This window comes from Condylura cristata, unplaced genomic scaffold (genome assembly GCF_000260355.1).
Source record: "Condylura cristata isolate star-nosed mole 26May11 unplaced genomic scaffold, ConCri1.0 scaffold00024, whole genome shotgun sequence".
Taxonomy (NCBI): domain Eukaryota; kingdom Metazoa; phylum Chordata; class Mammalia; order Eulipotyphla; family Talpidae; genus Condylura; species Condylura cristata.
In genome coordinates, this window is record NW_004567125.1 from 15,883,692 (window position 1) to 15,908,636 (window position 24,945).

Here is a 24,945-nt window from a genome sequence, read left to right on the forward strand (position 1 = left end):
ATCTTTAAAAAAAAAAAAAGATGAGTAAGAATTCACTTTCTGGTTAAAAAGGCAGTGCCATTCCAGGTAGAGGGAAAAAGCAGATAGGTTATTTAGGCAAAGAGGAGTCTGTTAGGGACCAACAAGGGGTTCAGAATGAACATAATATAAAATGTACATTGGTGGCAGGTGGCTATATGTACAGTCACTGAAAAAGGGTTTTATTTTATTATGTTAATTAAAGTAGTGCTGGTTTACAACACTATACGTGTTTTAAGAGGCTAGGTTCACACCTCTTCAAATGTACATTACAACATGTCCATATAAGAAGCATTACATATAAGAAGCATTATATGCGATTTGAGAATAGTTAACTTGTGAATCTACCCTTGCTATATAGATATCTTGCTAATAGCTTAAAGAATATAAGTATAAGAAGAATCTTCCAATACAATTTCCAATTAATGTTATATAAAAAGTACCCTATTTAACTTAATGACAGAAAGTTTATAAACTTACGTATTTGTAAGCAGTATTTAAAAATTATTGCAGCAGTTGGGCCTCCCTTGTAGTGCAGGGGTTAAAGTCTCAGTGCTATCAAGCTATCACCAGCCACTGAAGCATGAGTTTGATCCTTGGCAGACAGATTTCTCCTGTTTTGTATGCTGTTCCCCTCAGCAGTGTATGTCAGTAGATCTGCCTCTTCTGCTCCTCACTTTGTCTCTAGTGAATTCTCTCATCCCTACTCCAACACCTCTGGCCTATACCCCAGCTGTCATATGCATAAATAAAGAAAAATAAATCTTTTAAAAATAAAAACTATAGCAGCATATGAGAACTTCAATGATTACTTTTAAAAAATGCTGAAGAGACAATAATTTTGCCTTGTTACTTCCTATGTAGTACTTACAAACGTTTACTTTGGTTCAATAAGGGCAAAGGAAGAGTTACAGTTTATACTCCCTTTCATTCTATAATCTATAACATCATGAAATTCCTGGCACAGGTCATTTTTCATTCATTCTGCTTCATTTTAGTATTTAGTCCCTCAAAAATTTACATAGAATGCTTCTGTTTAGCAGATTTTTCAATACTGGGTTCTATTTCCCAATGATATTGGAAATTTCCAAGCAATACTACCATTAATTTTTAAAAATCAGGCCCTCCCTGGTGGCGCAGCGGGTTAAAGCACAGCACTGAGAAACTAAAGCCACTTCCGCATGAGTTCAATTCCCGCCTGCCCCGGAGGTGACCACATGGCATGGCAGACCTCTCCTGACCCGCCTGCTGCTCCCCTCAGCAGTGTACTTCGTCAATCTGCCTGTTCTGCTCCCCACTCTCTCTCTGGTGAAGCCTCTCACCACCCCTGAGCTTCTGGCCTGTACCCCAGTTCTGTATGTACAAATAAATATATCTTTAAAAAAAAAAATCATACCTAAGAGTGCAGTGAGTTTGGGAAGTAGTCCAACTTGTACCATTTTATTCCTCAGTCCTGTGTCAAAGGAGAGATTTAGTAAAAGTCGGAGGGTGATATTCAACAGATCTTCATGTTCACAAGGTATCATTTTTACCAGCTTTTCAACAATGTCCATTTCCACCTATGTAAATGGATAAGAAACATGAAATGAGGTTTATTGTATAAGCCCAACATGATCACCAATAATTATTTTTTCTTTGCAGCTTTATCCTTATGAACATTTTTAAGTAATTATATATTTATATACTCTCATTTTAACATAAACTGAAATCAAACATTGCTGGAAAAATATATAAATCCCCTTATCACCCTTTCCCTCATTAAATCATGTCCTTGATAACACAGTATTGAACAGCAGCTACTAAGTGCCAGGCACTATACTACATTAAAGAAGATCTCACACATATAAAAGGAGCAGACAAATAAAACAAATGCTTAAAATGCCCTGTAACAAAAATGGAATATATAAAGTGCTCTGAATGCAACAGGAAAGATATTACTAAGCTACCTTGAAAAACAGGAAAGATTTCAAGTTAGGGACAAAAGTTTTAAAAACATGGGTAAGAATTTTTTCTCTAGTTAAGGAAGAGAATAACAATCCATGTAGAAGAAAAAGCCAATGGATAGGCGCTCATACATAAAAGAGAACTTCCCTGGCTTTGCAAATCTTTACTGTAATCCTTCATCTCACAAACATTAATAATTCAGCTCTGGATATACTTTTTTCTTTAATTTCATGCTAGTGATTAAACCTAAATAAAGGCTAAATCAACAAATCAATTAACAGTTTTTCCTTTCAGATTTCACTGTCTTACAGTCTGAGCAATAGTTCTTCATTTAAGAACACAAGTCCACCACCAAACTTTAAATTTGTATTCTCCTACATAGTCTTCTAAGCAATCTGTGTGCATCACTCATTAACTTCCTAAAATTTCCATAGATACCAGTCCATATTTGTCACATTTATAAAGAAAAGTACTTCTATCACTAGTTTCATTGGTCACAGTCTGTAATTTTTTTCCAATGTTGCTGTTTATTCATTCATTCATCAAATATATTTAGTAAAAATCATCTAAGTGAGTTATTATAAAATCTTCTAAAAACATGGGTAAGAAGTTTCTCTCTAATTAAGGAAGAGAATGACAATCCATGTAGAAGAAAAAGCCAATAGATCTTATTAGGGAGAGAATATGTTTACTTTTTTATCAAAATATTTAACTTGAAAATGGCAAACGTAGACTATTTAGATTTGTTACCATACCATATCATTCTTATTCTCCATAAAAATGCTGAGTTTCTTCAAGAATGACACAACTAGAATAAGCAATTCAAAATTATCCCGATCAAGAGCTTTCACCAACATGTGAACTATATTTTTATTCCTCATCTTCAGTTCTGTACGAGTATCCTCAGCAAGATTCAGAAGCAAATAAAGAGCAACTAGAAAGATAAAATAGATGGGAGTTAAATGACTGGTATAATGAATCAATAATTTGATAAATCATTTTTCTTACTAAAGTAAGAAATAATTCTAGAAAGGTCATATATTATTTTCAAATTATTTATTAATTAGAAAACATTGCTACTGAAAGAATGAAATACACATACATCCATGCAACATGTTATATTTCAATATATATATCTCAATAAAGTTTGGGAAAAATTAATAACCAAATACAAATCAAGAATTGAACACACTTAAAGTCCCACATCATTCTTCCTCAACTACATTAGATTTTACATCTTACAAGATTGTGAAACTACACTAGTCCTTCTCTCAATAAGCTCAAGAAACACTATTTTTTAGTAAGTAACTACAAATCTAAATACATGTAAGAGCTGAATAGGACCTTTTGATGTAAAAATAATGGAGTAGAATTTGAAACATTATTACCCATACTACAGAGAGAAAAATTTTTAGCAAATTAAAATTTATGGAACTTTCAATTATTCTGGTATTAGCTTTACAGATATGACAAAAATGGAACAAGATATATGTTGAGTACGCACTTTGTTGTTTTTTTTTCTCATTACTTAGGAATTCATACCTCGTAAAAGTTGTTCCTGTTTCACCACAAGCCCCTGATACTTTTTAAAAGTTTTTTCATAATCTTTTCTTAAGGTTTGGTTTTCAAGGTCTTCATCAAGTAAACAACATAAGTTAAGGATCATCAATACTTACTGAAGAAAAGAAAACCTACTGAAAAATACTATCAAGAACAGCACTATTAAATTTGATATACATTAATCATCATTTTAACAATTTAAGTAAAATATTATTTTCTGCCTCATAACTGTGTTATGATGAACCCTTAAGCAAGGGTTCACAGATATGCTTGGAGTCCTTAGGTGAACATAGGTTTAGGCTCCACACATACTTGAATATCTGGGAATTATAAAAAAAAAAAAATTATGTATGTGCATGAGTCTTTAGCTTTAACTTTGAACAAATTATCAAATGGTCCACAAACTAAAAAGGTTACTCCCTTAAAGAGTAATTTAGTTAATAATCTGAATTATTAACTGAACTGCACTTCTGAATTTCACTTCAGAAAGATGCCTACAATATTCAAAACATTTAGGTAAGAGCTAAAGCTTTCAGTTCCTTCTTTAGACTAGGTGCTAAGAAAGAAATCAATCACTTCAGGACCACAGGCACTTACAAACAGCCCCTTTGTTGAATACAACTTGCATAAAAACATGAGCAAACTTAAGACAAAAAAATTAGGTTTTAGCAGAACTGGCCAGGTAGATTAGACTGATAGACTGATAGATTACTTCTACAGTCCTTCAATTATCACTGAATCAATTATTCATGGATTCTGAGACCCATTTTTCACATTATCTTAACATCTCTAAGATTTGGATGTGTTTTAAAATACATGCTTAATTGGAAGAATATTTTCTTTTCTTAATGATTCGTAAATAGTGATATGCCTTACAATTAGTGGTGTCTGATATTTGTAGGACTTCAACACATACTGAAATATCAATTCCCTTCATAAGAACGATGTGTACACTGATGAAAAGTGCTATTAGTGGTTCTCTCTTTGCTATTACTTTAAATGAATTTGGTGTATTTCAGACTCCAGAAATGATCTAAGTTCCCCAAGATTACTGAATTTTCTATGTATTTAGGTCACTACTAATATAGATGGCAGAAGCTTGTAACATACAGAGAAAATGTCTAAAGTTGAAAAGATGTATATTAAGAAAAGTCAAATTGTATTTATAAATAAATAAAAATGAAGTACATTTTTATTGGGAAGTAGATGTTAGTTTTCTAAGCAAACAAAATAATAATAAATAGTATCAAGCCATAGCATAGATTAAATCAATAAGCAGTGACACTCTTTGTAAAGAAAATAACCCATTACTAAAAACCCTTCTGTAATGAAGGGTAGGTTAAAGGGATAATTTTTTTTATTATAAAAGCTTATTTTTACACCATTTTGTGCCTTTTTTGCATTTCAGTTGTAATCCCCATAGACTTCCCATCACCAATTCACCCATGTGCCATCACCATGGTCCTGTGCACTCCCCACCATAAAATCAATAATTTTTAAAGCTCATTTCATAGATTCTATCATTCTGCAGAACCCTGAAATTTGTATAAACCATTTAGAAAAACAGAATTTAAAACTAGATTCATCATTAAGTATATACTCATTCCAATCAAGTCATGTTATTATGTAGCTAGACCTACATACGCAACAATAATGAAGCTAGACCTACATACGCAACAATAATGAAGCAAACTAGCCAACCAATGGATATAGTGGAGAAACTTACCAATAATTCAGTTATCCAAGATCACAGGTGTTTGTACCCACTATCTTACTACTAATCAATGTCATAAATATATAAAAATTATGTCAAACTATATTAATTCTGATAACAATTACATGCCAAAATATATTATTTCTGATGTTTCAATCTTCATTTTAACCTACAACATACTCTCAACTTTTTCCACATAATGTGAATGGGAAGGAAAAAAAAAAAAAAAAAAAACAAGCCCATCCACCCACACTCATAGCAATGGACAACAAAGTAGGAAGAAGTATCATTAAAAGGATATCAGCTTTCTTCTTCTTGGAAAGCTCTTCTTGCCAAAGCTCGTGTCTTTTTAATTCATGATCAATAATATTCATACATAAAGCTCCAATTTTATAGTGAGTGATAAGTCCATGAAATTGAGAAAAGCTACAAAGAAGAAATTTTAGTATATATCTAGAAGAATCCATTTTGTAAGTTTAGGAAACTTATTTAAACACTGATATAAACAATGTAGAAAATAAATCTAATATATCTATTTAGTTAAATGAATGTACCCACAATACCCTAGGGTGACTTGAAATTATGACATCTCTTATTGTTTTAGAATTTTTAGAATAGAGTGAAGCAATTCTCTACTTGGCTAGGAAGTTCACTATGTCTCTTTAGACATTTTTCTAGGGTGCTTCCTGGTAGCACAGTGGAATAAAACACAGCACTACAAAGCTGGCCTTAGCCGCTTAGGTACAAGATAGACCCTAGAGCAGCAGACCTCTCCTGTCTTGTCCGCTCCTCCCCTCAGAAGTGTATTTTGTCAATCAGCCTGTCTCTGGTGAATTCTCTCACTGCTCCTGCATCTCTGGCCTGTACCCCAGTTCTGTTTGCATAAATTTAAAAATCTTTTAAAAAGAAAAACATCTTTCTAAAGAATATATATGAATACATATTAGGTGTGTGTTTTTTGATACATAAACATGTGTGTATCTGTTGTATATTTATAGAAAACAGAAATATTTACTGACACTTGTCCTAGATCAGACTTTATTCTAAAACCCATCAGAAAAGAATGCTTACTAATTTCCACAGTCTTTAGCAGAGATAACTGAGATAGAGAAGTTAAGTATATAACCAGAATCACACACCTAGAAAACAACAGGACTTAGATTTAAATCTAAGACAGCCTACTTTTAGAGCCCATACTTTTAAACTGTTAACCCTTATATTATCCTTCTCTATATATGACTATGCATGAACATGCATGAGTGAGTACAGAGTGAATGAAAGAACAACAGAGAAGACACAAAATTGGAGTTAGAATAAAAGTTCAGGGGCAGACCACGGCATACAAACAGACTGAGCAATCTAGTCACCTAGAATCTATAAACCAATAACACAAGAGTGAAAAAAAGACAACACATATTTTCCTTTACTAAGTTTTATACTTACCTGGAAAAGCAAAAAAAGATGTAAATTATGTTTGTTGCTAATTCAACACTTTGCTTCCAGTCTTCTCTTAGGACTCTTGCTAATGCACCAAGGGCAGTTTCTAAAGATAAAGGTGACATAACAAATGGCCATTCACTTTGTCTCTGGTGTAAAGGGTAATTGGTTTTAAATATCTACTTATTAGTAAGTAATAAAGCAAAGATAGAACTGGGACAAAAAAATAGGATACTTCCTTCCACAAGACTTATTTTTAAAACTGAAACATAACTTTCACTTACAAACTAGTAACTGCAGCTTTAAGTCTAGAACTACAAAAAGAAAAAAAAAGTGATTTAGATAAAAAAAATGTTTATTATAGGTTACAGTGCAATAATAAAAACATCATTTACTTTTTGATTCATATTTCCAGTTCTTTTTTAACATCTGACTTAGGTGCTTGTGAATAGAGAAAAACATTAAAGTCTAAAAAAATAAAGAGCAGTGTAGAAGGCTAATGCAGATTCCATTAAAGCAAATTAATAACCAAATAAAACAGATACACTGAAAATTGGCCTAATATTTTAATATTATACTAAATTTATGTCAACAGACATAAATAGAACAAAAAAAAAACTTTCGCAAAATTAGCTCTAGGGTATGTTAATATTCTTGCCATATATTTACTTGAAAAAAGTCAAAATTAAAGAATTGATTAACAAGAATGACCAGATTTAAGCAAACATAGAGTAATGAAACTCATTTCAAATTACTGTTCTATGTGGTTAATTCTTAATATAAAATATAAAACATTTGTGAGATTATAGAGATCATAATTATTTTTAGTAGTCATTCAACCTTTCATACTTCATATACTGCATTATCAGTATTTAGTATGGTAATAAAAATGTTTAATTTATTTGAGATTTCAGGCCATTCAGGCTATGAAACAGAGTTCACAATATTATCTACTTAGTGGAGAATTTTTTACACAAAGAAACATAATAGCATTTTCACAATGTTATTCACATTAACAGTGCAGAACACTGGTATATGCTTCAAACAAAGATATTTTGAAGTCATATAAATAGGTAAAGTACATTACTATATAAAAGCCACAAAATCTCTTACCTTATAAAGAATTTGATCTAGCTTTGTTGAATTCAATATTTCTCTAAGATATTTACTGTTGAATTCAATGTTTCTCTAAGATACTTACTACAATTATCAAGAAAAAAAACAGCATTTGTTTGACTGTATTTTGTAGAAGGATGTTTAGTAATGTCATGAATTTGGCATAATTTAGCAACATATATTTCAAATTCTATTTCATTTTTCTCCTTTAGTATAGTGAAATATCTCAATAAAAGTAGTTACAGAATTTATACATGGGCTATCAATAGGCAAAAGAATTTATAGTTTAGAGAAAATCAAAATATAACCCAAAATAATTGTATAAGTTAAATGCAATCACAATTAAAATCCCATTATAAACATTTTAGAGAATGATAAGTTGGTCTCAAAAGTTTTAATATGTAAGAAAATATACATGATTAGCAGAGGTAATCCTGAATAACAAAATGGAGATTTCTCCTACAAACTACAAAGCTTTAATCAAAATACAAATCAAAACATAACAACAAACAATATGATGCTGGTTTGGAAATCATCAAATAGATCAAAGGAAAAACAAAAAAAGCACCAAAACATATCCACAAATATATATAAACTGTACTGGGCACAGAATAAGCTTCCAAGAGTGACTAAAGAATATTAAAATGGCAGGCATACAGTAGATAAAGACATGTATTCAACTATTTGGGGAAAGGAAGAGTGTTCACTAAGTAGGCTAGCATAACTGGAACCCAATCTGGGAAAAAAAATACAACTACATCTCTACTTCTAACTTTCAACAAAAATGAATTCAGGGCTGAGCACTTCTGGAATGACAGAATATAGTCCTCCAAAAGCCCACCCTTTCATAAGCAAATGAGAACTCTAGTAAACACTGAAAAAGCAACTTTTTTAGAACCTTAAAAATAGTTACTGATTTCAAGGAGTGTTTATATAAGAAGTACGGCTAATGAGTCTTGGTAAGAACAGTGAGTTCTGTGCATTTCAACCTGCCATAATTACATCCTCTGAGTTTTGAAAACCAAAAGTACTATTATGTCCAACAGCCTATCAGTGACTTGATCTTGACATACTTCAAAATCCCATTCCAGTGAACTGTTATGATGTGTCTACCTGAAAGTTTGCTGGGATAGCTATTCTCCCAAAATACAGACAATACTACCTCAATAAAAAAAAAATAAGTAAAATATATTCATGAAACATTAAAAAAAAGTCCCATGCCTGATATTTGCCCTTATGTGATCTGAGAACTTGCTATGTGAAAAGAGCTTTATTAACAGGGCATTTGTTGAAACTATTGGAGGCAATATTGCAGTGGTGAATGAAGTCTTCACAGCAAGAGTTAACAAAAAAGGGAAAAACTGGGAAATAAGATATTCACAGGCTCATTGAAGAGTTCCAACATATTCTTGAGAATAAAAATGAACTTGTACCTGTAAATCCATGTGCACAAAGAAAGGAAGGACCTATTCTCTCATATCTGGCCAACCTTAAGGCAATATGCAAACAGGCAGTAAAAGCTGTAAGTTTATAAACCACTTATTTGAACAATGAACACATGACTGAACACATACACACACATAGAGCCCTTTAGTAAAGAGTAAGACATTTATTGAGGAAAATTCTGTCTAATCAGTTATCTACCACTAAACTAACTGAGCAAAAGATTCGGAAGATGCAAAGACAAAAATTAATCTAGGAAATACACTAAACAACCAACAACAGTAACAAGTCCTGAGGCTTGAGGGGGTGGGGCACATTGGAAATCTTATTTCCACAGTTGCAAAGATATTTCAACAATAACAACTACAATAAATACAAAAGAAACAAGACAGTATGTCCCATCCTTGAGAGATACAGCAGTTGACAGAAACTATCCATGAGGAAGCTCAGTTGTTGAACTGATGAGACAAAGATTTAAAATCAGCTATTATAAACATATTTGAAGAGCTAAAAAAAATTTAGCTCTTTAGCATTAAAGAAATTTAGCATTCTACATAATGAAAAGAAAGCACGAGGTTTGAGAATATCTTACCAAATAAAGAATATCAATAAATACAAATTATGAAAAAATGAACCAAATAGAAATTCTTTACTTAAAAAGTATAATAACTAAATGAAAAACAGTAAAATTGAAAGTAGGAAGGGAAAGTGGAGAGAAAAGGGAGGATGGGGTACAATGGACTATATTAGAGAACTATGGGTGACTTGCTGGTGGGTGAAGTGTTGTAAGCCATCATTATCTTGATGCATATATATAAATAAAACTAAACATAAAATTAAGAAAAATTATTAGGTCTTAATTGTTGATCATTCCATGAAATGGAACATAAAGACAGGTCAAGTAAGATTATCCAGCCTGAAGAAAAAGAAAGAATAAAAATGCAAATAAACAGAACTTCAAACACCCGTGGAACACAATCAAAAATAGTAACTAAACACAATTGGAGTTCAAGAAGTTGAGGAGAGAAAGAAGAGAGTAACATAAACATTTAGCAAAAATAATGACCAAATGATAACCACATTTAATACAAAATATTAATCTCACATATAAGAAGTTTCATAAACTTCAAGCAATATAACCTCAAATATATGAACATCTAATAAATCATAGTCAAAGTGGCAAAAGGCAAAGAAAATATTGGAAGCTAAAAGAGAAAAGAATCTCTTTCTCATTATGATTTACCAACATCATAATGGCAAAAATCTTAAGACTCTACAGCTTTCATATTCTATTAGTGTGGCAATGAAATGGGATGCCCATTTTGGAGGGTAATTTGGCAACAATACTCGTGTTTCTGTAGGATCTGTTTCTGTATGATTTGTCTCTGTATATGCATGCAAAAAGCATTCTTTTTCATGACAAATATCAAATAATAATGACACCTTACATATTTTATTTTTGGGAACAGTGTAAGAAAACTATGTATTTAAAATAATTCTTTAGGGATAATACTATGGAAAGATTTTTTAAAAGCATTCTATCGTTTTTATTACCTAGCACTCTAGTGAAAGAAAATACTTTGTTTCAAATTGAATCTGACTGACATTATCAAGTTTACTTTTGTCATGCTACTAAAAGAAAAATATTTTAACTCCAACTAATTTTATAAAAGTATATATATACTTGCAGCATCTTGTTTGATGCTATATCCTAATTGAAAAATTAAAAGTCTTTCAGAGTAGAAGGAAAGATACTTTATCATTACTGCCCACTTTACCTTATTTCAACTGAATAAGTTGTGACTTCTCCAGGGCATATTTTAATGTTACGTTCTCATGTTAGGAAATTTGAATACGAAAAAAGTAATACAAAGTTGAAAAGTAAGTGTGCCCTGATGTTTGATATAATTTTAGCCTTATTTATAATACATTTTAACCATATTTTACAATAAGTTTTCTAATTTTAAAATCTATAGATGTAAGTCACCATTTAATAGTAGTTCTTCCAAGTTATCAGGATTTCGTGCAAGCTGTAGTATCAAAGCAGAACCCCGAACCTTGTCAGGAATATCTTCATAAAGTAACTCAATGTATTCATCCATGTCATTAATATTAGCAACTTCATCAATCTGAAAAAAGGTAAGAAGGAGGAAGTACGCCAAAAGAATAATCTCAACATAGCCACTGTCAAACGAATGATATTCTGTGTGCCATACAACAATACACAAGGTTGCAAAGAACTCACAGTAATTATCTTTTTGTAGAAAGATAAGTTGATCTTGGGGTGCTAAGACTACCATATAACCATTAAGTCATAGGAATATAATGGTATATGAACAAACTCTAAAATGAATCTATTAATATAAAGCAACCTAATTTAAGGTAGAATAACATATTCATATTTGCTACAGTACTTCAAAAAGTAACTTAAAATATCTCACAATTTCATCAAAATAAATTATCTGAGAAACATACTCAGCTTATCTTTAATCAACTAAATTATATCGATTATAGCTAAGATATTAATATTCTACCTTTTAAGCTACTTCTAAATTTAGCCATTTAAAAAGTTAAAAATTAAAAAAAATCAACATCTGATTAATATGACTGTGATCATTATTGCTGACAAATGGCAACACCTCACAATCAATGCCCTTTTAGATCAAACCACTGTCTTACCTCCATTCCTTCAAAAGGAGGTGGATCTTTAGGCTTGCTTGATTTTTCCTTTTTTTCTGTAGAAAGATATATTTTTTTAATGAGGAGAATTAACAATTTTTATTTTTAGCAGTTGAATTTAATTCTGTATAAACTGGGGATATTAAAACTGAAGAGTTTATGAGATAATCTTTATATAGAAGATTGCATAAAAATGCACATCTGTAATCCATCTGTTATAACAAGTATATTAAGGAAAGAAAAAAATAAATAAAATCTATTTTATAATCATATAATCACTAAGTTATGTCAGATAGAAATTTTAACTTCCTCTTTGGTTAATTTCTAGAGCAGGTAAATAATCAGACTTGCTAACAAGAAGCAAAATAGTTTCTCTTAAGTTTTGTCTCCTTATCTTTTAATACTTGGTTTGGAACAGGAATATAAATAAGGCAAAGAAAACTTAATGTAAACTAAAGTAAAATGAAAATTAGCAAAGGACTTGTACAAAGTGAAAATCTCAAAGTAAAATAGTTAAGCGTTGACTTAGAAAAAGGTGTTTTAATTGAGGTAATGTCAGTTGGTTATCAGTGACATTTTCATTTTGGAGTACAGACACCGCCTTTCAGTATTGTTATAGTGGTCCTATCACCAGTCTCCATAGTCTACACCATAATCCACTGGGCTCCTTTCCCACCTTGTGCTTGCCCTTCCCCTCACCCTGTTTCCCCAAATATCTCAGTTCTATGGTCAGCTTTTTTGGATTAATAAGAAAAATTAGGATCACAAATCAAAAAACTTATTCCCAAAGATGGAGGTATTTAAAGATGTTGAATACAATTTCAAGTCATTTGTTATACTGGATAATTTGGTTAACAGCAAATTTCACTTTCTAACAAAAATATTACCAAAAACACTGTAGTGATCTGGCTTAAAAACCTATGCAATGTATGTACATTAAAATAACTTTAAGCAGTATCAAAATTCTGTTGTCATTAGCAAATACATTCTATAATAAGAACTAGCCCTAATTATTATCAGGGAATAGTAGCCATTCAAGGTAAGGTTACATATTCTTAACAGTCATCTTTTCCCTCAAACAGATGACAGCAGTTTTAATTAAGCAAAGAAAAAAAAAATCAATGAATCACATAAACAAATAAGAATTTTTTGTTTTGTCAACTATTTTTATAGTAAGGTGAGTGAGTATTAACTAAAAAAGGCTAAGAAATAAATTTTTAAAAAATAATTATGTACTTAATATAGTATAGGACTTAGCTCCTCAAATATTAATATTTATAGAGAAAATCATTGATTTGAACTAATTTATACATGTATGATAACATATAAAGTTATTCACAGCCCTCTAATTTCTGGGGAAGGCAATAAGACTGATGTGCTCTGAAAACTCAATGAAAGGAATTCACTAGTAAAAGACACTTTATAGTAAATGATATTTCTTACAAATACCTTAAAATATACACTAATTTGCTACTGGGAAATATCAATTGTAATATATTGTAAAATCCACAATTAAGTACATACATCTTAAAAGTCTACAGAATTTATTTTGTTTACTTTGAACTTTCTTGAAGATGTTATCTGTCATCAGTTACAGACAACAATGTCTATCATAAAATATATAATAGAAATTTTTCTTGCTAATTTTTTAGTACATATTATTATTAACAAGTATACACTGAAGGTTAGCTATGTAGTTAGAAGCAATCCAGTTTAAAATACTAGGGTTTGCTTTTAAATAAATTAAATTCATAGGCATTCAATTCATTCAACAAATATACGTTTACCATGTAAATAGTATTAGGATTCTGTATGCATGGTAATTAAAGAGAAAACATATTAGGTACAAGTCATTTTATTTGCTGTGTGGATGGAAAGAGAAAGATTGAACAATTTACAAAATAGTTTAGCTATGTTTTCTTAAATAATTATAATTATTTTGAGAGGATCATACCTTAGAACTTCTGTATGTAAAAGAAACATACATAAACTTCAGAAATGCCATGAAAAGAAACAACAAATATTCCATAATCTAAAATAATTTTCTATTTAAATGTTTGTTTTTTCAATTTAGATTTTAAAATGTTTTATAAACAATGAGGGAATTAAAGATAGAAAAATGGAACAATCGAGATGTTGAAGGATGAAGTTAATATTTTTCTAAGACTAATAGAAGTTGTATAGTTAAGATAGTATAAAGCATATGATATATATTTTAATACTTAAATACTTAAACAATCCATTCAAATTATAAAATAAATACCAGTAAGAAATTGAGAAAATATATATCTACATAGAACAGAAAAATACACTTTTCTGGCTTAAATTATTTTATTATCCTAGAATCAATATGATAGACATTTGTCTCTTACTCCAGTATAAGTCTATACATGAAGTATGAGGTAGAAACAGATAACTTGGGTGGAAACATCTAGTATAAAGCCTGCCATGTAGGAAACTGGTGTTTGTTTATTTTGTCATTCAATTACTTATAAGTATCATTGGCAAAACAATAAAAAAGAAAAAACAAAACAACTCAACCCACTGTACATATACCCAAAGCACAAATTATAGTGAGACAACTCTGGTTTTACAATAAAAGTCAGAAATTCTACTTACCTTTTCCTGACAATGAATCACGGCGGTTCTGTAGATAGTATAACAGTTGTTCTACCTCATTTAATTTTGAAGGATGAATGAGTTTACATTCTTCAACAACCTTCCGTGCCAGGGAAGTTATATCTGTGTTGGCATTAAGACTCTTAAGCCGTATGCTGTAAGCATATAAGAATTTTCCAGCTTGGATAGGTGATAATAATTCTTTAATAATTTATAAAGCACTGAAATGTCATATAATACTAGATATAGTTAGGTTTAGAATAATGAAATGATTTTCTTTGAGTTGTTCAACTGATAACAAAGGTCAGCATATTTACATATCTTATTTTAAAAGTGCTCTGATATAAAACAGTTATTAGTCATTGGACAAGAGATTCCATCCTGCCCAAAACGGAACATTTTCTTGACCTTAAAATCACTTAATACTGGGCCCTCCTTGGGGGCACAGTGGGTGAAAGTACAGCGCTAAAAGCTAAAGCCACCTCAGCATGAGTTTGATCCCCAGCCCCAGAGGTGGTCCACATTGCCTGGCAGAACTCTCCTGACCTGGCCCGCTGCTCCCCTCAACAGTGTACTTTGTCAATCTGCCTGTTCTACTCCCCACTCTGTCTCTGGTGAAGCCTCTCACCGCCGTCCCCACTCCCACCCCATCCCTGGCCTGCATCCCAGTACTGTATGAAAAAATAAATAAGTCTTTTTTAAAAAATTACTTGATACTTAAAATCACTTAGTTTTTTCTGTTAGGGGCAAGATACAATATCAATATTTTTAAAATTCAGTTATTTTGGTAGAAATTATATAAAAGACAGATGGTCTGAAAAAACAGGGCTCATGCTAAGACAGACATATGCAAGTGTGAAGAACAAATAAATACATAGTATACTTGTTAGTACATTAAAAAAATAGTAGACCATCTTCTCCCTTCTGTCTAATTTAGTCCAGGAGATTCACTAGGCACTCAATAAAAAAAGACTGTTCAAAGTCTAGAAATAATTATGAGTTTTTATGGATTTATGGCATTATGGAGAGTTATGAAGACATGAAATTTAGCTCAGGATAAAGACTCAGACTGGTGGCAAAAGACTCAACCAAGCAGAAGCACTTGAGCAAGATTTTGATTTTCAAAAAAGGTAAGTGTTACTAGCCACTGTGTGGCTAGTACAGAGATCTCAGTACTTAGTAACTGTGAGTGTAAGACTGCTTATGTAGATATAAAGGATTTCTTTTTATCAGCCCAGCTATATAGTTATTGCTATTCTCAGCTATATAGTTAACCCAAATTTGATACTCCTAGGATTCTATAAGCCATGTAATATCCTATAATAAATTTCTTTGATGCTTAAATTTGTTAGAGTGTCTTCTAATTTTTACAACAAAATCATTATTAATGTTCTCTCTCTTTAATTTTTCTTTAATCTATATGATTGATTCTGTTTCTTTTAAGTTTTGTATGCTAAATGACTTTCTTTATATAGTTTTAGCTGTATATCAGAAAGAAAGGATAGAAAGGAGTATCTATTCCGAGAAAAAAAAAAAAACCCTCAAAATACTTCTCTGTGTTTAATTTTAACAAGGAAATAGAAAAGCTTGAGTTTCAACAAATCTGATTAAAAATCACAACAGAAACTGTGTAAACATATTTTAAATTTTTTTTCCTGTATTTTTTAAGAACAGCTTTAGATTTAGAGAAAACTATGCAGAAAGGTGAATTCCCATATATTATACCCCACAATTACCAAGAGTTTCATCTATTATTACCATCTTGCCTTAGTATAGCACTTTGGTTATACTGGCTGAATATTGACACATTAATTAAAAGCCACAGTATTCATTGGTGTTCACCCTTGTGTTGTATAGTTCTATGGGTTTTGACAAACACAAAATGTCATGCATCTAACATTGTAGTATCATATACAATATTTCTGTTTCCCTAAAAATGACTTGTATTCTCTCCCTCATACCTTAAACTCCTAACAACCGTTTTGTCTTTTGACTTTAGTTTTCCCCTTTTAAAAAATGTCTTATAAGCATACTATACATAGCTTTTCCAATCTGGCTTTTTTCACGTAGTAATATGAATTTAGACTCCTCCCTGTCTTTTTATAGTATAGTCTTTTTACTGAACAATATGGAGGCACCACAATTTGTTTATCTCTTGCCTACTGGAGGATTATCTTGTTAAAATCTCATTTCCTTAAAACATTTTGATTGCTTGTTCAGTTAAAGCCTCTTAGTCTAAACGTGGCCATAGAGTCAGTATAAGAAACCGGCCAATTAAGTACAATTTTTCTCTACGATTTGGCCGAGCTGTTTTTCAGAAATTATTTCTAAATCAACTAGACAATCTATGCCACCTTCAAATGGTTCTTGACTAATTTGCTGTCCACATTTACACTTTAAACTGTCAACAGATCCTGCTTTTGAGCTGTTCAGCACCTTCGCTGCCTTTGCCTTACAACACAGGCCTCAAAGAACTAGATTTTTAAGGGTGACTTCAAATTCTGTACCCCCATTTGGGAATTTCGGAAGCCATACCATTTTCTGCAATTCCAGATAATAAAGAACAACACAGGAGCCTCTAAAACACAAATTTCCTAAATTATGCTAAAAGGTTCCACATATACCTCTTATAACTGATTTTTCAGAGCTGTAGCAGTTCACATTCTATTGTATATTTCCTAAAAGGGGTAAATTGGAATAGGTATTTTTCAACAAGTTCCCGTTATGCTTATATAAACCTGATTTTCTCTGGAATAAATATACTTCTTATAGTTTGACATAGTCTCTGCTTCATACAAATGAAGTATATCTGGAAGTGTGTCATAATCATTTATTATCTATGAAGATTTAAATAACATCAGCTTTTTTTTTTAATTTGTATAAGGTTTGCTACTTTCAAAATGTGCAAAAATCAAGAAAACTTACATTTTCTGGCATTCCTTTCGTTCTCCCAACATGGGATCCCCCATTTCTCCAAGAATGGTAGCTTCCACTTCATATTGAACAATGAGGGCTTTTTCTGATGGATGTACATCAATATTTCCTCCTTTAACCTTCCTGTAATATAAAAAACAAAATAGGCAAAGTTAGATTAAAAACTCACAAGATATCATCATTTTAATCTGGTTTCTAGTTCTAAAAACTTGTGGGCTGGATATGCATTTAAATCAGATTTACTCTTGATTTGGGTCAAGAAATAATTATTTTTTTCCAACTTTGCACTATCTAAGTAGTTCTAGATGTTTTATAAATAGTTTTCTCTTTATGAATAGCTCTATCTGGGAAAAATACATTTCCCCCCAAAGAAGCAGGCATAAAAGAAAGTAAAAGAAACAAATAATTGATGTTTTTGGAGGGAAAAACTTCAAAGTAAAACATATAGTAAAGCTTTACATGAGTGAAATAAGTTAGAAACTAGTAGGCCAGTAAAAATCAGAAAATTAAGAGATATGATATACAGACACATTTATTACATAAGACGGCACAGATTCCAAAAGGTAAAACAAATGCTTATAAGTTTAGGCTAGCAGTCAAAAGAGAAATTACAGAAATAAAAAAAATGAAAAACAAGAGCTGTAAAGCGATATAATATAGCCTAACAGAAATTACCTTAAAAAAAATAAAAAAGATTGTGGTTGTTTTTGCATAGAAGAGCTGGGGTATAGATCAGAGCTGGAGAGGTATATATGAGAAGATTCACCAGAGAACAGAGCAGGGAGCAGAACAGACATATATACTGAAATACATTGCTGAGGAGAGCAGCTAGAGAGACAGAAGAAGTCTGTGTACCACATGGGTTAGCTCCCTGGCTTTGGATCAAATTCAGGCTGCCGTGGAGGGCCATCAAGATTGTAGTACAGCTTTTAAACTAGTTTAGTTTAGATACAGCACTGCAACTTAACCCCTAGGCGATCAGGGAGGACCAGAAATTGTCTTTATAAAGCAAACTGGTGATTTGCAGTATTGAGAACAATCTCAATACTGAACTTTAAATATAAGGGGGATAACTGTATACAATTAAGTGAAGAGAATTATAAGGATAAAATAAGTTCAAACCCTCAGGAGAGCTTCATGTCATCACTTTCAGAGTGGGTTTTCCATTCATTAATACGTGGGACAAAGCATAAATGCTGCCCTCTGATCAGGTATCTTGCCTTTCTCCAAATGAGTCAATAATTCAAAGAACCTTACCATTTCCTTTATAGCTTTTGTTTGCTTTTTTTTCTATATGTGTTTTCCAAAGTAGTATATAATTGTGTTTCTTTACAAAAAAAATTATGTTTAATGTAGAAGAAATATAAAATGAAAATTAGCAAAGAAAAATATACAATAAACTTAAAAACCTAGAAAAAATTACTTAGCACGTTCAGATATTTTTCTATAGCTATATAAATAATACACAAATGGAGTGGCAGCTCTGAAATATCTTTTAATCAATCTTATTTTTATTGAAGATTGATTTAAAATATTATATAGGTTTCAAGTGTAACCTGATACCCATGTCTATTACATTGTAATAACCACTAAAATTCTAGTATCCATCCATCATCATTAAGTTTATCTTCTTTCCTTTTTCCCCTTCTGGTAACCACCATTTTGTTATTATATCCTAAGAGTTTGTTTTTGCCTTGGTTTGCTCATTCTTTTATCTTTCACAGATGAATGAAAGCATATAATATCTACCTTTCTCAATTGTGTGTATTACATTTAGCACGATACCTTCTAGGGCCATCCATGTCATAAATAGCAATATTTCATGTTTTTAACAGCTGACTTGTATTTCATCTTTTTTATTCATCCATTAATGGGGATTTTGGTTGTTTTCATAGAAGTTATTTATAGGAGTGGCTAATGGGCTATCACCCTGATAGCTTACTGAAGCTACACTTGAATAGTCATATTTGAATAAACTACACTTACAAAAGACTGACACAAGCATTAACTATATATATCAACACGGAAGCTGCGGGAGAGGTTTACATTAAACCTCTTTGGCACTACCAATGAGTAAGTAAATACATGCATTACAAGAAAGTGCATATTATACATGTGGTTAAGTAACATACTTTTAAAATATTTAATAACTTTATCTAAGAGAATTCATTGCTTTTGGGATTTTAACAGTAAAATTCCAAAATATTCTATTTGCTGAACACCTTCTTTATAGCTAATTGACAATGAATACACTCTACAGTACAAGAGTCATTTACAAAAACTTCAAAAAAAATTTTGTAGGACACTTGATTGATTTATAAATGGCTCCTTAAAGAACTTGTATTTGTAATATAGTAACTTTATTGAATGATATAAATATTTTAAAATTCAAAACTATTGAATTCAAGTTCTATTTTGGTTGGTAAAATATCCTAGCTTATTTGAATTTCTTTTGTTCATGGAGCTTCCACAATAACACCTCTAATTTCACTTTTTGTCTTTTTATTTGCACACACAAAAAAAAAGCAAGCCATAGGCCCTCCCTGGTGGCGCAGCGGGTTAAAGCGCTGCAGTGGGAAGCTCAGGCCACTTCCGCCATGAGTTCGATCCCCGCCTGCCCCGGAGGTGACAACATGGCATGGCAGACCTCTCCTGACCCGCCTCAGCAGTGTACTTCGTGGATCTGCCTGTTCTGCTCCCCACTCTGTCTCTGGTGAATCCTATCACCCTCTGCACCTCTGGCCTGTACCCCAGTTCTGTATAAATAAAATAAATAAATCTTAAAAAAAAAAAAAAAGTTATAAAAAAAAATAGCAAGCCATAACCGTGCTAATTGATTTAGAAATTTTTTTATCTTAGTGAGAAGTCATGTATTACCGAATGATATAAAATGCATTTTCTAAAACTGTTTGTCATAACTGTGTATAGTACTCTTAAGTACTAATTCCTGAAATATATTCTTAAGGAATAGGAAATTTTATTTTTTAGTTTCTAGAGTAAAAAGTACAAGAACCAACATTAAGAAACAAGTGGACTAGCATAGCAGATTAGGAGAGAATATATTATATGAAAAATAAATCACAAGAAAATCCTCAAATAAAATATAGATACAAAAGAATGGAAAATACTAAAAAGTGGTTGTAATACATGGATACACCATGAATAAGGTAAATGCATTTAAGTCCCAGAAAGAGTAGAGAATAGACATAGAAATAATATATAAAAGATGTTGCTGTCATGTCAGTGATGGCTTGTCAGTAGGGACCTCAGAGGTTCTCCTTAGAAACACTCCCTGATAAGTACTCCTCCAAAACACTGAAAACTATCAGAATTAGAGTGTTAAAAAGTACACAACAGCTATATGCTTGCTTAGGGGACTAGTGGATGTTGCTAACACAGTAAGATCATTAAGACATTTTAAATTCCTTAAGATACTACCCCACCCCACTCCCATTGCAGTTAACTCTTGAAAATAGCAAACCATATTCCCAGTGTAGGCATTTGGTGCCATAGTGAACTGAGTGGACCTTGCTCAGTGTTTGTGTTTTCCCTTAAGCATGTTCCAAGAAGATTCCATTGTTTTGCCTAACTGGCAACTCTATCAGGACAGAGCTTTTATTCAGTACTCATAATCAATGAAAGTCAAATTCATATACTGCTGTCACCTGGGCAAACCACAATAGTTGGATCAAACAAAAGACATACTAAAATCCTAAGAAGAAAAGGCAGAGAACAAGACTTTAGGGAGGAACAGGGGTTCAAAAGCTACTGTATATAAAGAAGAACCAAGAAATCCTGAGAAGACCAAAAATCTTTTCCTATGACTGGTCTTTACATTTTGTGAAATCAGAAATTAAAGACTTATGAGAAGTTATAAGCCACTGGTTAAAAGTTAAAATGCCCAAACATAGAGAAAATCTTCAAAGACCAATAGAATTACTTTTTTCTTTTCATTTCTTTCTTCTTGGAGTACTTCACAACATCCAAAATCATCAGTTTTAAAAAAAATGATAAAACACACAGGAAACAAAGTATAAATGTACTGTTGCACCAAAGACACTGGACTTACTACATAAGTAATTAAATCAACAGTCTTAAATACTTAAAAGCTAAAGAAAGCCATGGACAAATAACCAAAGGAAAAGAAAATATCTCAACAAAATATAGATTACAAAGAAAAGGTAGAATTACAAAAAGGAACCAAATAAAAATGTCAAATGAAATGACCAAATGAAAAGTAAAGCAAATCAAAGAAAAAAAATCACTATAGAAGTTCAACAATATATTTGAGCACACAGAAGAAGAAATCCACAAAACTGTAGGCAAGCTTAAGAGGGCATGGTGGAGAAAGAAAGAGAATGAAGAAATATGTAATTTTGTTACATTGGAAATATTCCCCAAAGTGAGTTATAGATTAATTATAATCCCTATCAAAAATCCAAAGGCTTTGTTTTGTTTTGGTTTTTTTCAGAAATGGAAAAGTGATACAAAAATCCCCATGGAAACATAAGTGATCCTGAATAGCTAAAACTCTCTTAGAAAAAGAGAAAACAAATTAGGAAGACTCACACTTTCCAATATCAAAGTATACTGCAAAGCTACAGTAATCATAACTGTGAGGTATGCATATAGACACAATCTAAGTCTGTAAAGAGAACCGAGAGTTCAGGGATAAGCCCCAATCATCTATAGTCAATTGATTTTTCAACAAGGATAACAGTACCTTCCAGGGGAAAAGAGCAATCACTTTAACAAATAGTGCTCGACAACTAAACAGCCAAGTGTTAAAGAATGAAATTGTCCCCTTATTTCATAACATAACTCAAAATGGATAAAAAAATATGTATACCCAAAACTAGCGCAAAAGAAACAAAAATCCTGAGTAGTACTTATAACAGACCTAAATAGACCTTAAAAGTTTAAACTACAAAATTTACAGAAAAAAATATAGGTACAAATCAGAATGGATTGGATTTGGCAATGATTTACTTTTAATTTTGGGGAGGTTATGTTTTGCTCTTCTTAGCAATGGCTTTTAAATGACACCAAAACCAACTAAAGTTAAAATTTTGACTTCATCAAAAATTTTAAAAAGGTTTCTATGAAGAGAGTGAAAACACAATCGAGATTATGACAAAATATTTGCAAATCACTTGTCTGATAAAGGTCTAATATTCAGAACATAAAAGAACTCTTTTCTCCAAAGAAGACAAAGGACAAGTAACATGAAAATATGTTTGGTAAAATTGCTAATCAGGAAAACCACAATAAGGTATCAGGAAAACCACAATAAGGTATCATTCACTCTCATTGGAAAGCCATAGTGTTAAAAAAGCAAAGAAAAAGTGTCACTGAAGATGTATATGTATGCATAAACTGCTAGTAGGACTATAAAGATCTTCAGCTCCTGTGGAAAAGTTTGGCAGTTCCTCATTAGTTGGACACAAAATTGGCCTATGACTTTGGAATAACTAAAACATAAAACAAGTGTAAAAACTTGTGTTCAGGGCCATCCCTGGTAGCATAACAGGTTAGGACTCAGCACTGCAAGCTCACCATTGCCACTTCAGTGCCAGTTCCACCTGTGGCCCGGGAAGTGATCCACATGGCAGGGCAGACCTCTCCAGTCTCACCTGCTGCTTCCCTCACCAGTGAATTTCATCAATCTGCCTGCTCTGCTCCCCACTGTGTCTCTGGTGAATCCTCTCACCACCCCTGCATCTCTAGCCTCTACCCCAGTTCTGTATGTATAAATAAATATATTTTTTTAAAGGACAAAATTAGTTATTATCTCTTTAAAAAAAAAAACTGTTCAAACTAATACAGGATATTCATTAGCAGCTGTATCTACAATCCAATAGATGGAAACAAGTCGAATGTTCAACAGATAAAATAGCCATATCCAAACAATAAATTATTAATCCATTAAACAAAAGAGAGAGAGAACTGGCCAGGCACAGTTTTGGGGAAATAATAGAAAGTAATATATATAAGATCTCCTCCTTCTGAAATTTAAAGACATTAGGGAATACAACAAAAGTAAAGTAGTTAAGGCTGGTAAAAAACAAGGTATTGGGTGTCAGGGAATCATGCAGGTATATTTGATCTAGACTGAGAAATGGGAAAGGGTGGGTTAGGAAAGACTTTCTTAGGAAAAAGTGCCATTTAAGCTAAAACAGGAAAGTTGAGGATAATGGGGAGGGCATTTAGGAACCTAACATTGAGCCACATAAGTATCTGACTGAGTTATTTCTGTAAGGCAAAAGTATGGGATTGCTGAAGGTGGAAGAACAGAGGTATGAAAATGAAAGGTGCATTCTTACTCTAAGAGCAAAGGAAAATCACTGGGCATATTAAGAGGCTGGGGGTGGGGGGATCACTGGATGTGATTATCTGTGTGTATATCTCATCCAGCATATAAATTGTATTTAATCATTTCTGCAGTGACCAGAACAATGCTAGGCATTGTTTTTAGTAAGTGTTTATTCAATGCTATTGAATCAAAACACTAACTGGTAGCAGAATAAAATGTGAAATTGATTTCTGATTCTATAATCTATCACTCACATGAATATTTACAAGTGTTACACATGCCTACATAAAGAAACTATAGATTTTTCAGTGAGAACTATAATGAAACCACTGAAATTAAAGTTATATTGAAAACATACTGCTGTCTTGTTAAAAATAAAATATACAGTAAAAATAATGCAAAAGGAACATATGTAATTATAATCAAAGAACCAATTAGTAAAATGGAAGGCTCTGTCAGACATCATAAACCAGCAGGCCTGGATGACTGCATCTCAGCTGCATATTTCTAATCTGAAAGTAAGCAATATAAACTTATTATTTATATAGCCCGAATTAGACAAAATTGAGAAATGTATATTTCAACCTTCCTAGATTTTGACTTGACTTTACTTTTAACATTACTATGACTCATGATATTTTGAAGACATTAAACGTAGCAATAAATTGAGAATATCAAATCATAGTATGCCTAGGGGTTTTTTAAAGAAAAATTATCTTTTATGGCACAATTCATTTTTTTAAAGGTAAAAGGTAATTATATATTACTGGCTCTTTGCTCTAATCTTGAATTCAGAGTTGAAAGATTTTTTTACTATTTTCTTTTATCATAAAAATTTCAATTGAGCTATCTTAAAAGAAATTTAGGCAGAATTCAATAAGAAAATAAAGACTAAGTACTTGTGATGATTATATATTCCTTTTAAAAATGTTGCAGTAAAGCTTAGTTATTTGATAGTTTCAGGTATATTTACATAAAGTGAAAAAGACAGGCAATGTATTACTAAGTCTTGCAAAGACATTGCCATTGATTTACAGTTGTTAGGATTCTATTAAAATGTATAAGATCTTTCTGTAATACAGAGCCCTGCCAAGTCAGGAAAACATTCTTAGTAAGTGTATACTGTGGCTTTAAATAATGCCACTACCTTAAATGCATTTTTTTAAAG

The 24,945-nt window shown here is 31.8% G+C and overlaps 1 protein-coding gene across 2 annotated transcripts in view; it reads right to left on the minus strand.

The window, feature by feature from the left end:
• KIFAP3 (kinesin-associated protein 3) overlaps positions 1 to 24,945 on the minus strand; it is a 106,276-nt gene that overhangs the window by 80,153 nt on the left and 1,178 nt on the right. For both annotated transcript variants that reach the window (XM_004688469.2, XM_012729111.1), the window contains exons 2-10: positions 17,456 to 17,587; positions 14,531 to 14,685; positions 11,912 to 11,967; positions 11,220 to 11,361; positions 6,680 to 6,779; positions 5,538 to 5,662; positions 3,505 to 3,603; positions 2,718 to 2,896; positions 1,415 to 1,577 (exon numbers count right to left, since the gene is read on the minus strand). In XM_004688469.2, the coding sequence (XP_004688526.1) occupies positions 1,415 to 1,577; positions 2,718 to 2,896; positions 3,505 to 3,603; positions 5,538 to 5,662; positions 6,680 to 6,779; positions 11,220 to 11,361; positions 11,912 to 11,967; positions 14,531 to 14,685; positions 17,456 to 17,587 (1,151 nt within the window). The remainder of the gene's footprint in view (positions 1 to 1,414; positions 1,578 to 2,717; positions 2,897 to 3,504; positions 3,604 to 5,537; positions 5,663 to 6,679; positions 6,780 to 11,219; positions 11,362 to 11,911; positions 11,968 to 14,530; positions 14,686 to 17,455; positions 17,588 to 24,945) is intronic.